This window comes from Choloepus didactylus, chromosome 3 (genome assembly GCF_015220235.1).
Source record: "Choloepus didactylus isolate mChoDid1 chromosome 3, mChoDid1.pri, whole genome shotgun sequence".
In the NCBI taxonomy this organism is placed as follows: domain Eukaryota; kingdom Metazoa; phylum Chordata; class Mammalia; order Pilosa; family Megalonychidae; genus Choloepus; species Choloepus didactylus.
The window spans coordinates 83,716,518-83,734,462 of record NC_051309.1 but is presented as its reverse complement, the minus strand read 5'-3'; the positions used below and the strand labels follow the sequence as shown (position 1 = coordinate 83,734,462).

Sequence of the window (17,945 nt, the reverse complement as noted above, 5' to 3'; positions counted from 1 at the left end):
TGAGGAGGTTTTTTCCTTTGAATTGACCCACTCTTTATATGTAATATTTGTAAAAGTCAATACAAGTACCACAGATGAACTTGGTTACCGTAAGTTCTTGCAGCCAGGACTACCACCATTTAAAATTGGCTGAGCTGGATTTTTCTCAGCACTTGACTTTGAGATTTCTACAGATATGAGCTGCTTGGCTATAAATTATTAAACCAACACCAGCAGTTCTTTATCTCAAATATCATTAATCTGAATTGCAAATAAGTCCGCATTATCAGCATCAGATGTCTTAATTAACATTCTGATACCAATCAGTAACTTGGTTCACCCTTGTTTTAGAAAATATTTATGTGACCATTTCTGAAGGCATTTGATAAAAAGTTAGGGAACACAAACCATTTTAGGACAAGTACAAGCTCCAGTCTCATTTACTAAAACGTCTGTTGGTTAATGTCAATTTTATCACAAAATCTCATATCAAGTTAAGCACATGGTATGTTTTTAGCAACTGCTTATTGATCAATTGACTAGTTGGCTAATTAGTGTCAGCAAAAGTCCATCCTCCTGTTTGGGAGTTTTCTTTCTGATGCTTTTCACAATTCATGCAGACAGCATTTCAGATGTATAACTCTCTCCCTATGCCATTTGTTAAGTAGTCTACTTTTTTTCCCTCCTGTCCACAAGGAGCTCTGTTTTTTTTTCCATGCAATCTTTAAACCCAATTAGATTTCCATCCCTCCCTGCCTCCAGGCTCACACTCACTATTTTGCCTCTTTTAAATTCACTGCTTCCCCAGCAAGTTTCTTTCTCACCCCAGCTAATGTTGCTTCTCAGTAGTAGGTCAGTGTCTCCACTCTTTCTTCAGTAGCAATAACCAGCCTCCTCAGGGATTCAAAGGGTAAATGCCTTTAGGCCTTTGGATTACTGCAAATTTGACATGTGTTGACCTTTAGAGAATACATCTGGCTTAATTGAGCAGGAAAGTGATGCTGACAGAGAAAAAAATTTAAATACTCAGGCAAATGGCAACCTGGCCTTTCTTTACTTCCTCTCTCCCGAATCCACACAAAAGTCACTTGTGACTCATCCACACCGGGTGAGATTTTTTATACCGTCCATGTTGATGGATCTTTGCACAGCTTTAAGCAAGCAGCTGTCAAGGGCTATCTCTCTTCCCTAAGACAAGTGGATTGGTCAGGTGCCAGAGATCATCTCATTTTTGCTGTTGTCCTGCTCTGTGAACAAAATGAGGATAACTCAAGAAAGTTTTGTGGGCTGCACATTTTTATTGATTTAGTAGACTTAGTTACATATTAAAAAAAGTCATCACAGCCATTCTGTAGTTATGACCATAACAGCAAACACAATTCAAACTCTTCATTCACAGTCAGGGGCCTACCTGGGGATGTAAAAATGCCCAGAGGGGTAGCGAACTCATCTAAAGACAGATGAGAAGACAAAGAGGAAGAGGAAGAAAACGAAGGAGAGGAAAAGAGATAAAATAGGGTGGTATCACATTACAGTGAGGCAGTCAAGTGGGTAAGATGCAGTTAAGATCTAGAACCAGAAGACCTAGGCTGGAAACCCAACTCTGCCACTGATGAACTATTTAATATTGAGCAAGTTTCTTAACCTGTGTTTTCTCACCTGGGAAATGAACATGATAATAATACTTACCCTATGAATATGTTGTAAGGATTAAACCCCTAACACTTACATTCCACCTACTCTATGTCAGCACTGTTCTAAGACCTTGGCATATAGCAACACAATCCCCAACAACCTTCCGAGTTGGGTGTATATCAGATTCCTTTAGCTGCTGTAACAAATTATCACAAACTTAGTGGCTTAATACAACACAAATTTATTATCTTACAGTCTGGGAGATCTGAAGTTCTAAAATCAAGACGTCAAAGGAGAAGGCGTCCTTCTGGATGCTCTATAGGAGAATCTGTTTCCTTGTCTTTCTACAGATTCTAGAGCCCACACTGCTTTGCTGATGGCTCCTTTATCACTTCACTCTGACCTCTGTTTCCATCCTCACTTAAGAACCCTTGGGATTACATCAAGCTCATCTGGAAGTTCCACAATAATCATAATCTCCACATCTCAAGATCTTTGATTTAACCAAACCTGCAAAGTCCCTTTTGACATAGAAGGTAAAATATTCACAGGTCCTGGGGACTAAGATGTGGACATCTTTGGGGGGAGAATTAATCTGTCTACCTCAGGAACTACTATTTATTATCCCTGTTTTCAAATGGGAAACTGACACACAAAGAGATTAAGTAACTTGCTATTCTAGTTTGCTAACACTGCTGGAATGCAAAACACCAGAAATGGATTGGCTTTTATAAAGGTGGTTTATGTGGTTACAAAGTTACAGTCTAAAGGCCATGAAGTGTCCAAGGTAAGTGATCAAGAATCGGGTACCTTCACTGGAGAATGGCCAATGGTGTCCGGATAACCTCTGTTAGCTGGGAAAGCATGTGGCTGGTGTCCGCTCCAGAGTTCTGGTTTCAAAATGGCTTTCTCCCAGGATGTTCCTCTCTAGGCCGCAGTTCCTCAAAAATGTCACCCTCAGTTGCTCTTGGGGTGTTTGTCCTCTCTTAGCTTCTCCGGAGCAAAAGTCTGCTTTTAACAGCATTCAAACTGTCTCTCATCTGCAGCTACTCTCACTCAGCTTCTTCAAAATGTCCCTCTCGGCTATAGCTCCTCTACAAAATGTCACTCTCAGCTGCACTGAGTTCCTTCTGTTTGTCAGCTCATTTATATGGCTCCAGTGATTTAATTTAGACCCACCCTGAATGGGTGGGGTAACACCTCCATGGAAATAATCCAATCAGAGTCATCACCCACAGTTTGGTAGGGCACATCTCCATGGAAGCACTCAAAGAATTACAATCTGATCAACACTGATACGTTTGCCCACACAAGATTACATCAAAGATAATGGTGTTTTGGAGGACATAATACATTCAAACTGGCACACTTGCCTACTGCCATGCTTTTATGCCTATACTCTCTTGTCACTTAATGGGTTAATATTACAGAGCATTTGGAGCAGTGCCTGGCAGGAGGAAGAACTAAGGTGGGTTAACTCTTACTATCATGGCAGTGAGTAGTAAAGATAGAATAGACAATAATTGCTTTGGCATTAAGTCACTGGCACAAACACCAATAGAGGGTCTTCCCATGGATGGCATAAGAGATTCTTATTGTCTTCAGCATATACAAAAGGCAGTCTGGTATGGATAGAGAAGTTGGGATTTGGGTCTAGGAAACAGATGCTTTGCCATCAAATGCCCAGCACTGACTTCTGGTTGATCAAGATGGCAGTGTAAGAATGCTCCAGGGTTCCATTCCCCCAGAATCTTTAAACAGCTACCAAAAACTGCCAGAGCCATCTTCTTCAAAACACCAGAAAACAGTGAAAGGGTTGGAATAACTGGGTGAGGGCTAAATCAAGAAAACACAACTTAAAAAATGATCAGAAATGAATGTATGACTATATGATGGTACTGTGAACCATGTACATCATAGATGATTGTATGGTATGTGAATATATTTCAATAAAACTGAGTTTAATTTAAAAAAAATTTTTAAATACAGGGATATAGATATTGTGCAACAATGGCAGCTAACATCACAAAAAGAGATGAAACCAGACATTATGTACCTCCTGATGGGAGAACACACCATCACAATGAAGTGATGTTGCCAAAAATGTCAAATCTGAATCAGATTAAGCCTCTAGAATCCAAATAGAAATTTTTAGGAAATACAGAGGACAGAGGAATATGTTAAACTGCAATATAGCAAGGCAATTAGCAAAACCCAGACTATGGAAAATCTTTTCTTCAATGAGTAAATTACAAGGGAAAAAAAGGGGAGAGGAAGAGATGGAGCAGAGGTTTTGGAGTAAGAGTTTCAAAAGGCATATTAACCAGTCACAATGTATGAGCCTTACTTGGATCCAGAATCAAAGAAATAAACTTTTCTAAAAATGTTAAAAAAAAAAAAAAAAAAAAAGACCATAGAAGCATGTGGCACATTTGCTGGCCCCTCCCCTAATTCCTTTCTGGTGCAGTGTGGATCCAGCTCATTGTGGTCCCTGACCCTATAACAGAGACAGCATACTAACCCCTATGCACATACTGTGGTGCCAGTCTACTGGGTGGCAGCCTAAAAGACTGAACCAGGACACTGGTCTCAGGCTTACCCTTCCAGTACTTCAGGCAATAGCACTTGTAGTTAACTACAGCAGTCTGAGAAACAATTAAATCAAATGGGCTGAGGGCAAAGGATTACTAGTTCTACTACACACAATAGAGCACTCTGAAGGGTGACCTATTTCATAGGGAATAGCGGGAGCATTTGAACTCCTGTAAACAGTAGAATTACTAAGCCCACAAGCAAGCCAGAACAAGCCCAGTACAAGACCCAGGCTCAGAAAAAATAGAGAGAACCCGACACTTTTGCCTCAGGCTGATCTTCTTCAGAGAAGGACTAAGCTCAGAGCCAATTTGAAAAGACTGTGAAAGGTGTTTTACACATTGGAATTTTTTGTTTTTGTTAGCTCTTGACACTCAAGGAAATTTCTGTCATTTCACTAGCTGAACACAAACTTAAGAGAAAGACAGCTCAGGGACTAAATTCCAGAGTTAACACACTGACATATTGAAATACATAGGAGAAAACAAAAGTTAACAAGACAAACACACACACACACACACACACACACACACACACAAAACAAAACAAGAAATGATGGCCCATTGAAAGGAATGAGATAAAAATTCAGAAAACAGCAAGGAAGAAGACCAGACTTTGGACATACTAGACAAAGAAATGTTAAAGTGTTCTTCAATATCCACGAAGAGAAAAAGGAAGACAGGGGAAAGAAATAAAGTATATTGGGAAAATGATGAAAGAACAAGATGAGAATATCAATAAAGTGACAGAAATTTGAAAAATGAACCAAACAAAGATACTGGCATTAAAGACCATGATAACTGAAATAAACTATTCTGTAGAGAGTTTCAACAGCATGTATGAGCTGCCAGAAGGATCAGTGCCTCAAAGACAAAACAATGGGAATGATTCAAGTTGAGGAACAGAAATGAAAAGAATGAATAAAAGTTAATAGAGTCTAAGAGACCTATGGAACACCAATAAACATATCAAAATATGTATTATTGGAGCAAAAGAAGGAAAAGAAAGAGAGAAAATAACAGAAGGAATATTCAAAGAAATAATGGCAAAACTCCTGAAATCTAATGAAAGACACCAGTATACACATTCAAGAAGCTGAATGAACCCCAAACAGGATAAACCCAAAGATAACCAAACCCAGATAAATAGTAGTCAAACGGTCGAATGCCAAGGACAGAAGACAGTTATGAAAGTGGCTAGAGAAAAGCATTATGTACATGGCAGTCCCAATAAGATTAAGTGCTTATTTCTCATCAAAACCACGGAGGGAAAAAGGTAGTGGGAAAAATATTTAAACTGCTGAAAGAAAACAATTGTCAACCAAGAGTTTTATATCTGGTGAGAATATCTTCCAAAATGAGGGAGAAATTAAAGCATTCCCAGAAAAATAAAAGCTGAAGAAGTTCATCACCATGAATCTTGCCCTAAAAGCAATACTAAAGGGAGTTCTTTGGCCTGAAAGGAAAGGACACTAGACAATGGATCAAAGCAGCATAAAGAATTAAAATCTCCGGTAAATGTAGCTATATGTGTAATTCGAAATGCCAGTACCATTGCATTGAATTTTTTGGTATGTAATTTCACTTTTTACTTCTTACAGGTGTGTATTAGTCAGAGTTCTCTAGGGAATCAGACCAATGGAACAACAGAACCAAAACTCATGAGATTTTTATAATAATTGTCTCACACAATGGTGGTGTGCTGGTTTGAATGTATTATGTCCCCCAGAAAAAGCCATATTCTTTGATGCAATCTTGTGGAACAGACATATTAGTGGGGATTAAGTTGGAACATTTGGATTAGGCTGTTTCCATGGAAATGCGCCCCACCCAACTGTGGGTAATAACTCTGATTGGATAATTTCCATGGAGTTATGGCCCCACCCATTCAGCATGGGCCTTGATTAGTTTACTGGAGCACTATATAAGCTCAGACAGAAGTGGGCTTACTACAGCCAAGAGGGACATTTCGAAGAATGCACAGAAGCTGAGACGGTAGCTGCAGATGAGAGGCAGTTTGAAGATGGCCGTTGAAAGCAGACTCTTGCTCCGGAGAAGCTAAGACAGGACAAACACCCCAAGAGCAACTAAGAGTGACATTTTTAAAGAACTGCAGCCTAGAGAGGAACATCCTGGAAGAAAGCCATTTTGAAACCAGAACTCTGGAGCAGATGCCAGCCAGGTGCCTTCCCAGCTAACAGAGATTTTCCGGACACCATTGGCCATCCTCCAGTGAAGGTACTCAATTGCTGATGTGTTACCTTGGACACTTTATGGCCTTAAGACTGTAACTGTGTAACCAAATAAACCCCCTTTAATAAAAGCCAATCCATTTCTGGTGTTTTGCATTCTGGCAGCATTAGCAAACTAGAACAGGTGGGTACAGGCAAGCCCAAATTCCATAGTGCAGTTGAGCAAGCTGGGAACTTTAATGAAGGTCTTTGATGAATTCACTAGTAGAAGATGGATGACTGAGGTAGAAATGAAAACTCCCTCTTTAGACTGCTGATATCATTACTCTCCTTTTAAAGCCTTCAGTTGATTGGATGAGACTTCTCTCATTGTTGAAGATAATCAGCCACAGATGCAATCAACTTACTGATGATTTAAGCCCATGAAATATCCTCACAGTAATCATCAGGCCAGTGCTTGCTTGAACAAACAACTGGACACCATAACCAGGCTAGTTGACTCTTTAACTATCAAAGTTCTAAAATGCAAATGTATAAAAAATAATTTTTTGACACACAGTATATAAAGTTATAATCCATAACCAAGTATGACAAAAAGATGGAGGAATGGAGAGGCATAGAAACAGTGTTTGTATATTCTATTGAAGTTAATCTGGTATCACATCAAATGTGATTGTTACAGATTGAGGATGTAAAATTTAAGCCCCAAGGTAACCACAAAGGCAATATATGGAAAATATATACAAAAAGAAATGAGAAAGGACCAATATCATACACTGCAAAAAAGCCAAATAAATATGAAAGCAGGAATTAATGACAGAATTGAGGAACATAAAAGGTATAAGACTTAACAAGGACCAAATAGCAAAATGGGAGAAGTTCCTGCATCAATGGAAATTACTTTAAATGTAAATGGACTAATCTCTCCAGTCAAAAGGCAGAGATTGACCAAATGAATAAAAAAGCATGACCCAACCATATGCTGTTTACAAGAGACTTGCCTTAAATACAAAGACACAAGTAGGTTGAAATCAAAAGGATGAAAAAATAATTCCAAGCAAATAGTAACCAAAAAAGATGTGGGTTAAATAAACTAATATCAAATAAGATAGACTTTAAGTCAAAACCTATTATCTGGGACAAAGAGGGTCACAATATACTGATGAAGGGGCCAATTGAACAAGACAGAACAATTATAAATATATACGCACATAATGGCAGAGTCCCAATATATATGAAGTAAATACCCACAGATTTTGAAGGGAGAAATAGGCATTTTTACATTAACAGTAGGAGACATCAAAACACCAGTTACAATAACACATAGCACATCTACACAGGCGATCAGTAAGAAAATAGAAGATGTAAATGGTACTATAGAACAACTTGACCTAACAGACATATATAAAACATTTCACCCAACTGCACCGGAATACACATTCTTCTCTAGTGCACATGGATCAATATCTAGGATAGACGATATTTTAGCTGAAAAAAAGTCTCAATAAATCTAAAAATATTGAAATCATACACTGTATCTTCTACAACCACAATGGAGTGAAGCTAGAAATCAAGAAAAGAACAGAGGGAGACTGGAAAATTCACAAACATCTAGAAATTAAACAAAACAACCAATGAGTCAAAAAGGAAATCACAAGGGAAATTGGGAAAAATCTTGAGGTGAATGAAAATGAAAACATCAATACCAAAACATATGGGATGCAGTAAAGGGAGCACTGAGAAGGAAATTTATAGCTCTAAATGCTTACTTTAAAAAAGGAGAAAGATTTCAAATCAGAGACCTGACCTCACACCTGGAGAAATTAAACCCAAAGTGAGCAGAAGGAAGGAAACAACAAAGATTAGAACAAAGACCAATGAATTAGAGAATAAAAAGCAATAAAGAGAATCAATGAAACAAAAAGATGGTTCTTTGAAAAGATCAGTAAAATCTTTAGTTAGACTGACAAAGAAAAATAGAGAGAGGACTCAAGTAACTAAAATAAGAAATTAAAACAGGGACATTACTACTGACCCTGCAGAAATAAAAAGGCTTATTAGAGGAAACCATGAACAATTGTATGCAGTTTTGGTTTCCTGGCTTCTTAAAAAAATACCACACAATGGGCATTTGTTAACAGAAATTTATTGACTCATGGTTTCAGAGGCTAGAAGGATTGCTTCCTCCCAGGTGTGTAGCTGCTGGCTGGGTGGCAACCTTTGAGGTTTCCCGGCTTTTCCGTCACATGGCAGTGCACATTATGGCATCCTCCATTCTTTTCCATTGACTTCTAGTTTCTGGCTGCTCCACATGGCTTCTCTCTTCCATGTTCAATTTCCTTTGCTTATGAGGATTTCAGCCATATTGGATTAAGACCTACCCTCATGCAGTTTGGGTATATCTTAATTAATAACATCTTCAAAGGTCTTATTTATAAATGGGTTCAATTCCACAGGACTAGGGCTTGGGACCTGAATATGCCTTTTGTGGGAGACATGGTTCAAACTCCCCAATATACACCAACAATATCAATAACATAGATGAAATGGGAAAAAATTCCTAGAAATGCACAAACCACCTACACTGACTCAAGAAGAAATAGAAGGTCTCAACAGTCCAAAAACAAGCAAACAGTGTGAATCAGTAATCAAAACCTTCCAACAAAGAAAAGCTAGTGTTAAGATGCCTTCATTGGTGAACTTTAGCAAATATTCTAAGAAGAATTAACAGCCATAATGCTCAAACTCTTTCAAAAAAATGAAGAGAAAGGAACACCTGCTAATTCATAGTGTAAGGTAAAAGATGGCATGATCCTATATAGAGAAAACCCTTAAGAATCTACAACAAAGTTACTGGTGCTAATAAATGAATTCAGAACATTATGTATGGGGTGAGGGAGTGTGTACAAGATCAAAACATAAAAATCAGTAGTGTTTCTATACACATATAATGAACAATCCGAAGAGGAAATCAAGAAAAAATACAGTTAAAATAACAACTTAAAGAATCAAATATCTAGAAATAGATTCAACCAAGATGTAAAGGACTGAACACAGAAAACTAGAAAACATTGCTGAAAAGAATCAAAGAAGAACTAAATAAATGGAAGGACATTCCATGTTCAAGGACTGGAAGACTAAGTACTGTTAAGATGTCAATTCTATCAAAATCAATTTACATATTAAATACAATCTCAACAAACATCCTAACAACAGTCTCTGCAGAAATCAAAAGGCTAACATTCAAATTCTTACAGAAGGACAAGAGGCCCTGAATAGGTAAACCATCTCAAAAAAGAAGAATGTATAATTAGAAGATTCACACTTCCTGATTTTAAAACTTATTACAAAACTAAAGAAATCAATACTGCATGTTTACTATCATAAGGACAGACATAGAGACCAATGGAATTGAATTGAGAGTCCAGAAATAGACCTTCTCGTTCCTGGCCAACTGATATTTGATGAGGGTGCCAAGTCAACTCAATTGGGAAAGAAGAATCTCCTCAACAAATATGTTGAGAAAATTGGATTTCCATATGGAACAGAATGTATGTGGACCCCTACTTCACAACATATACAAAAATTAACTCAAAATGGATCCAAGACCTAAACATAAGAACCAAACCTATAAAAATCCCAGAAGAAAATATAGGGAAAATCTTCCAGACCTTGTATTAGGCAATAGTTTCTTAGACTTTACACCAAAACCACAAGCAACAAAAGAAAAACTAGATAAATGAGACTTCCTCAAAATTAAAAACTTCTGTGCATCAAAGGATTTTATCCTGAAAGTAAAAAGACAGCCCAAAGAATGAGAGAAAATATTTGGATACCATATATCCAGTAAGAGACTAATATCTAGAATATATACAGAAATCATATAACTCAATAGCATAAAGATAAACAACCTCATTTAAAGGAATGGGCAAAAGACTTGAATAGACATTTCTTTAAAAACCAATGAATGGCCAAAAAGCCTATGTAAAGCTGCTCAACATCATTGGCCATCAAGAAAATGCCAATCAAAACTAAAATGAGATACCATTTCACACCTACTAGAATGGCTACCATTGAAAAAAAGAAAAGAACAAGTATTGGAGCAGATGTAGAGAAACAGGAGCATTCATTCATTGTTGGTGGGAATGTAAAACAGTGAAACTGCTGCGAAAAAGTTTGGCAATTCCTCAGAAAGCTAAGTATAAAATTATCATATGACCCAGCAATCTCACTCCACTTCTAATTATTGACCAAAAGATTTGAAAGCAGGAACTCAAACACATATCCGCACATCTATGTTCATGGCAGCCCCATTCACAATTTCCAAAAATAGAAACAACCTCAATTTCCTTAAACAGATGAATAAACAAAATGAAGTATATAAATACAATGGAGAATTAATTCAGCATTAAAAAGGAATGAAGTTCTGATTCATTTGACAACATGGATGAACCCTGAAGACATCTTGAGCGACGTAAGGCAGACACAAAAGGACAAATATTGCGTGATCTCACTGACATGAAATAATTAGAATAGGCAAATCATCAGTTCAGAAACTAGAATACAGGTTACGAGGGTCAGGGGTGGGAAAAGGGAATGGGGAGTTAATGTTTAATTAATATATAGTTTCTGTTTGGGGTGATGGAAAAGTTTTGGTAATGGATGGAGATGTCAGCACAATATTGTGAATTTAATTATCACCACTGAATTATAAATTTGAATGTGGTTAAAAGGAGGAAATTTCAGTTTCTAAATGTTTCCAGAATAAAAATTTTTTAAATCCATAGAACTACACAACACAAACAGTAGACCCTAATGTAAGCTATGGACTACAGTGAATCATGTAAGTATAATATTGTTTTGTCAACTTTAACAAAGGTACCACTCTAATGAAAAGTGTTAATGATAAAGAATACTGTGTGTGACGGGAGCTCTACCAAATATCAAATATTCTGTATTTTCTGCACAATATTTTGGTATACCTACCACTTACCTAATTAAAAATTAAAAAAAGAAAAAAAAGAAAAAAGCTCAGCACGTACCACTACAGATCCCCTGCTTGTTGTAAAAGCCTTCACCACAGCTGGTCTCACAGCTGCCCTCCCTCAGCACATGGATGATGGAGTCTCTACAGGCCAAGCAGTTCTTCTCTGTCGGCCCCCAACACGCTGCACAAGACTCGTGGCAAACTGCAGATAAACAACAAAACCAGTTAACAATCTACAGTAGAGAGGACCAGTTGTAATTTTTCTTCAAAAGGTCTTAGAATTCACAAGGATATTGGCTCCTTGGTTCCTAAACTACTATGCATATATGTACATCCCTGCTCCCACATTCCTTAAAAATAACTGATTGCTGTTGTCCAGAAGTACAATTTCAGGAAATTATTGCTAAGAGATTTGGAACAGGAAATCAGAGCCTTTTGAGTCAAGTGAATCACCAGGAAGGAAATAAGAGTTTTCTAGACAAAGAATGACTTTCTAATGAAATCAGATGGCCCTCCTTTGCCTTGCCTTTTTCATATACACAACAAAATTTCAACAGGATAACCACCTCCCACCTCCCACCATCAAGAATCAGCTAAGGAACAATACTGTGTGATGGTAGCACAATACTGTAAGTGTAATTAACAAAGCTGAGTGTGAGTTGACTGAAAGAGGAAGGCTCGAGTTGTGTATGTCACCAGAAGGAAAGCTAGAGGATAAAAACTGGGACTGTATAACTTAGTAAATTCTAGAGTAGACAATGATGGTGGTGAATTCTATAAATACAAGTTCTTACATGAACTAGAACAAACATATGTCACTGTTACAAAGTGTTAATAATAGGGTGTTATACGGTCTATAGTTAACTAAGACTAAGGTCTATGGTTAACAGTAACATTGCAATATTCTTTCATTAATGGTAACAAAGGCACTACACCAAACCTAAATGTCAAAAATAGGGGGCTATAATGGGTATGGGATTTTTTTCTTCAGAAGAAATGAGAATGTTCTCAAATTGACTATAGTGGTGAATGCATAACTATGTGATTATACCAAGAGCCACTGATTTAGGAAAGACTGTATCCTATGTGAATAAAACTGTTAAAAAAAAAAGAGTCAGCTAAGGAGAGATGCCATTTACTCTAGACTTTGAAACAGAATGTTCAAGGACTGGGTCCTACTCAATATCAAATGCTCTTTGCCTCCCTTACAGTCTCTACCTTGCTCCCTTCTATCCTTGCCCACAACCTTTTCAGTCTCCCTCTGTCTCTCAGTTTTTCCTTAATATTATCTTCTTGAGGAACCACATACAGCCTGCTTTTCTCTCATGCCTTCAGTTCCCAAATATTTGTTGTTCCTAGATCAGAGTTATTCCTTTAAGATTCTAAAACTTCCTCTTCTTTTTTTATAACTACTTTTATTTCTTTTATTACTACTGTTCATGTTTTCTCTTCACCTTAGCACTCCTGCAAAGAGAGGTCTATTCTGAATGACTGAATGCTTTCTGATGTGGGTAGCAGTTCTATGGCTAATCCCACCTACGCTTTGTTTGTTTTTAGGGTTAGGGTTTGTGTTAGTATTATTACAGGGTTAGTGTTACGGTTAGAGTTAGGCCTCAGGGTTAGGTAGGGGTTATGTTTAGCGTTAGGGTTTAGAGTTAGGGTAGTGTTTGGGTAAGGTTAGGGTTAGATTGGATTAGAGTTACAGCAAATGTTATGGTCAGGAAGCACATGATGGTGGTGTTAGAGAGCAGTGAATCACTTATGTGACTTGGTTTCAGGAACTGAGTGAAATGCATTTTTCACTCATTTATATGCACTTAATGTTTACTTACTAACACTGTTGAAATTATAGTTAGGATTACTGTTGGCATTTAGGCTAAGGTTTTGAGTTACAGTTATGGTTAGGGTTAAGGTTTAGGTTTAGGGTTAGTGGTTGAATTCAGGGTTAAGGTTAGGGATAAGTTTAGGGTAGGTTAGAGTTAGGGTTAGTGTTAGGGATGACATGATTTTGTATTTAGAGTGCTGTGAATCATGTACGCGACAATTTTGGAGACTGAAATTCACTTTTACACTTACGAAGATGTAATAACATTGTTAGGCAAGGTTAGGATTAGTTATAGGGTTAATGTTAGTGTTACCGTTAAGGTTAGGGCAATGTGTTAGGGTTCCGGTTAGGCTTTATGATTAGGGTTAGGGTTAGGGTTAGGGTTAAGATTAGCCTAGACATGATCTTGTTGTTAGAGTGCCCTGAATCACTTAGAGTGCCCTGAATCACTTATGTGACTGACATGTTTCACATAGTTCTATGCACATTTCCTGACTTACTAACAATATTGATTTGTAAGCTTCTGTTAGACAGCTGTCAAACATCTGTGACATATTTGGAAACTTTGTGACACATATTTCACTCATATCTATGCATATATCTAGATTACTAACACAGTTGATAGTCAAGGACAAGTTTAGTGCTAGGATTAGGGTAAAAGTGTTTACAGTTAGTGTTCAGGTTACAATGAGTGATAAGGGCTAGAGTTAGCGTTATGTTTAGGGTTAGCATAGTATAGGGTTAGATTTCAGGGTAAGTTTTAGTGTTAGGGTATGGCCAGGGTTAGTGTTTGGGTTTAGGGTTAGTCTTAGGTTTTGGTTTAGATTAGGGTTAGGTTCATGATTATGGGTCGGGCTAGGGTAGAGTTAGGGTGAGGGTTAGGGTTTATTTTTTGGGTTAGGCATAGGGTTATGGTTAGGGTTGACCAGATGATGTTAGTGTTAGGATTAGAATAAGATATAGGGTTAAGGTAGAGATAGAATTTGGGTTAGTGGTTTGTGTTCAGTAAGGTTAGTTTTAGGTTTAGGGTTTAGGGTTAGATTCAGTTTAGTATTAGGATTAAGTAAAGCTAGGGTTAGGGTTATGGCTAGGGATCTTTTATGTGTGTGTTTTTAGCAGTTTTACTGAGATATATTCACATACCATACAATCCATTCCAAGTATACAATCAATAGCTTTTAGTATAAACACAGAGATGTGCATTCATCACCATAATTAATTTTAGAATATTTTCATTGCTCCTAAAAGAAAAACTCCATAACCCTAGCAGTCACATCTCAATACCTACATCCTTCCCAGCCCTGGATAACCACTAATCTAATTCTTCTGTCTCTATAAATTTAATTATATTTACCTGTTATATACATGGAATCATGTACTTTGTAGCACTTTGTGTCCGGTTTATTTCGCATAACATAATGGTTTTTATTTTAAATACTTTTATTTTATTTTAATTATATAAGTTGTAGATTTATAGAAAACTCATGCAAAAAATATGTTCCCATACACCCCCCTAAAGTTGACACTTTGCATTCCTATGGTACTTTTGTTCAAATTGATGAAAGAATATTAAAATATTGTAGTTAACTATGGTCCATAGTTTACATTAGATGTATTTCCCTATATACTACCCTATTATTAACACCTTATAATATTGTACATTTGTTATAATTCATGAGAGAACATTATTATATTTGTACTAGTACACATAGCCCATCTTCCACAACAGGGTTCACTTTATATTATACAGGCCCATGTTTGATCTTCAAACTTTCCTTCTAGTATAATACACAACCCAAAATTTGCCCTTCCAGCTACATTCACAAACATAATTCTGTGCTATTAATTAAATTCACAGTAACATGCTACTGTCACTGCTATTCATTTCCAAACATTTAAAACCAAGCTAAATAGAAATTCTTCACAAATTATCAGTTCCCCATTCTCTATCTCCATCCTATAAACTGGCAACCTATATTCTAGATTCTAACTCTATGAGTTTGCTTGTTATAATTAGTTTATATCAATTATATCATATAATATGTGTCCTTTTGTATCTGGCTTATTTCATTCAACATAATGTCCTCAAGGTTCATCCACCTTGTTCATACATAAGGACTTCATTCCTTCTTAGAGCTGAATAATATTACATTATATGTATATAACAAATTTTGTTTTTCCTTTCATTGGTTGGTGGACACTTGGGTTGCTCCCATCTTTTGGCATTTGTGAATAATGCCGCTATGAACATCAGAGTGTAAATGTCTGTTTGCATTCCTGCCTTCAGTTCTTCTGGGTATATACCTAACAATAATATTGCTGGATCATATGGCAATTCTATACTTAGCTTCCAAAGGAACTGCCAAACTATCTTCCACAGAAGCTGTACAATTTTACATTCCCACAAGCAGTGAATGAGTGTTCCTATTTCTCCCCAGGCTCATCAATACTTGTAGTTTTCTGTTTTTTTAATAGTGGCTATTCTAGTAGGTGTGAAACAATATCTCAGTGGGGTTTTGATTTGCATTTCCCTAATAGCCAGTGATGTAGAGCATCTTTTCATGTGCCTCTTAGCCATTTGTATTTCCTCTTTGAAAAAATGTCTTTTCAAGTCTTTTGCCCATTTTTAATTGGGCTGTTTGTCTTTTTACTGTTGAGTTGTAGAATTTCTTTATATATTCTGGATATTAAACCCTTATCAGATATGTGGTTTCCAAATGTTTTCTCCCGTTTTAACTTTCTTGACAAAATCTTATGAAGCAAAAGATTTTTAATTTTGAAGTGTTCACATTTATTTATTTTTTCTTCATTGCTTGTGCTTTGGATATAAACTCTAAGAAACCATTGCCTATCACAAGATCTTGAAGATGCTCCCCTACATTTTCTTCTAGGAGTTTTAAGGTCCTCGTTCTTATACTTCAGTCTTTGATTCATTTTGAGTTAATTTTTATATAAGGTGTGAGATAGGGGTCCTGTTTCATTCTTTTGCACATGGATATCCAGTTCTCCCAGCACCATCTGTTGAAAAGTTTATTCTGTCCCAGGTGAGTGGACTTGGCAGCCTTGTCAAATATCAATTGACCATAGATGTGAACTATTTCTGAACCCTCAATTTCATTTCATTGGTCAATATATTTATCTTTATGACAGTAACATGCTCTTTTGACCACTGTCACTTTGTAATATGCTTTAAAGTCAGGTAGTGTGAATTCCCGAACTTCATTCTTCTTTTTCAAGATATTTTTGGCTATTTGGGATCCCTTACCCATCCAAATAAATTTGATAATTGGCTTTTCCATTTCTGCAAAGTAGGCTCTTGGAATTTTGATTGGGACTGCACTGAATCTGTAAATCAATTTGGATAGAATTGACATCTTAATGGTATTTAGTCTTCCCATCCTTGAAAATGGAATGCCTTCCATTTACTTAGGTCTTCTTTGATTTATTTTAGCAATGTTTTGTAGTTTTCTGTGTACAAGTCCTTTACGTCCTTGGTTAAATTTATTCCTATATATTTGCTTCTTTAAATTGCTATTGTAAATGAATTTTTTTCTTGATTTCTTCCTCAAATTGCTCATTACTAACATTTAGAAATACTACTGATTTTTGCGTGTTCATCTGTATCCTGCCACTTTGCTGAACTCATTGATTAGTTCTGATAACTTTGGTAGATTTATGGGGACTTCCTATATATAGGAGCATGTCATCTGCAAACAGTGATGCTTCTTCCTTTCTGATTTGAATGCCTTTTATTTCTTTTTCTTGCCTAACTGCTTTAATTAGAACTTCTACCACAATGATGAATAACAGTGATGACAGTGAACTTCCTTGTCTTGTTCCAGATCTTTGATAGAAATCTTTCAGTCTTTTGCCATTGAGTATGAAGTTAGCTGTGGGTTTTTAATGTATACCCATTTATCATATTGTGGAAGTCTCCTTCCATTCCTATCTTTCAAAGTGTTATTATCAAGAAAGGATGCTGGATTTTGTCAAATGCTTTTTCTGAATCAATCAAGATGATCATGCAGTTTTTTCCCCTTCAATTTGTTAATGTGGCATATTACATTAACTGATTTTCTTGTGTTGAACCACCCTTGCATACCTGAGATAAAACCCACTTGAACATGGTGTATAATTCTTTTAACATGCTGCTGGATTCAATTTGCAAGTATTTTGTTGAGGATTTTTGCATCTATATTCATTATAGAGATTGATCTGTAAATTCTTTTTCTTGTAGTAACTTTATCTGGCTTTGATATTATGACAATGTTGGCTTCATAGAATGAGTTAGGTGTTGTTTCCTCCTCTTCAAGTTTTTTTGAAAAGTTTGAGGAGAATTGGTATTAATTCCTGGAATGACTGGCAAAATTTACCTATGAAGCCATCTGGTCCTGGGCTGTTCTTTCTTTTGGCAGGTTTTTGATGAACATTTCAATCTCTTTATTTGTAATTGGTCTGTTGAGGTCTTTTATTTCTTCTACAGTCAGAGTAGGGACCCATGAAGAGGGTGCACACCAGCTCTCCAAAGAGCCCTGGGGAGAGGGTCAGGAAAGACCACAAAAGCCTTTTTGATGACTCCCTGAAGCTGTGCTGTCCTGACCTGCCCAGCAGACTGTACGCTTCAGCAAACTGTTCCCTGCAGCCCTAGGGAGGCACAGTGTCTTTAAACCTCCATCGCCTACACTCCTGTCAGGGGTAGGGCTGAAACAGTGGCCACTGCCATCCCTGTCCAGGGC

At 36.9% G+C, this 17,945-nt stretch overlaps 1 protein-coding gene across 7 annotated transcripts in view; it reads right to left on the bottom strand.

The window, feature by feature from the left end:
- The window catches only part of FRAS1 (Fraser extracellular matrix complex subunit 1), a 474,784-nt gene that overhangs the window by 220,588 nt on the left and 236,251 nt on the right, over positions 1–17,945 (bottom strand). For 6 of the 7 annotated variants that reach the window (XR_005215891.1, XM_037830061.1, XM_037830063.1 and 3 more), the window contains one exon: positions 11,440–11,586. The exons of the other annotated variant lie outside the window; for it this stretch is intronic. Coding sequence is in view for 5 of the 6 variants with exons in the window: in XM_037830061.1 (XP_037685989.1) it covers positions 11,440–11,586 (147 nt within the window). In the remaining variant the exon portion in view is untranslated. The remainder of the gene's footprint in view (positions 1–11,439; positions 11,587–17,945) is intronic. 7 annotated transcript variants of the gene reach the window in all.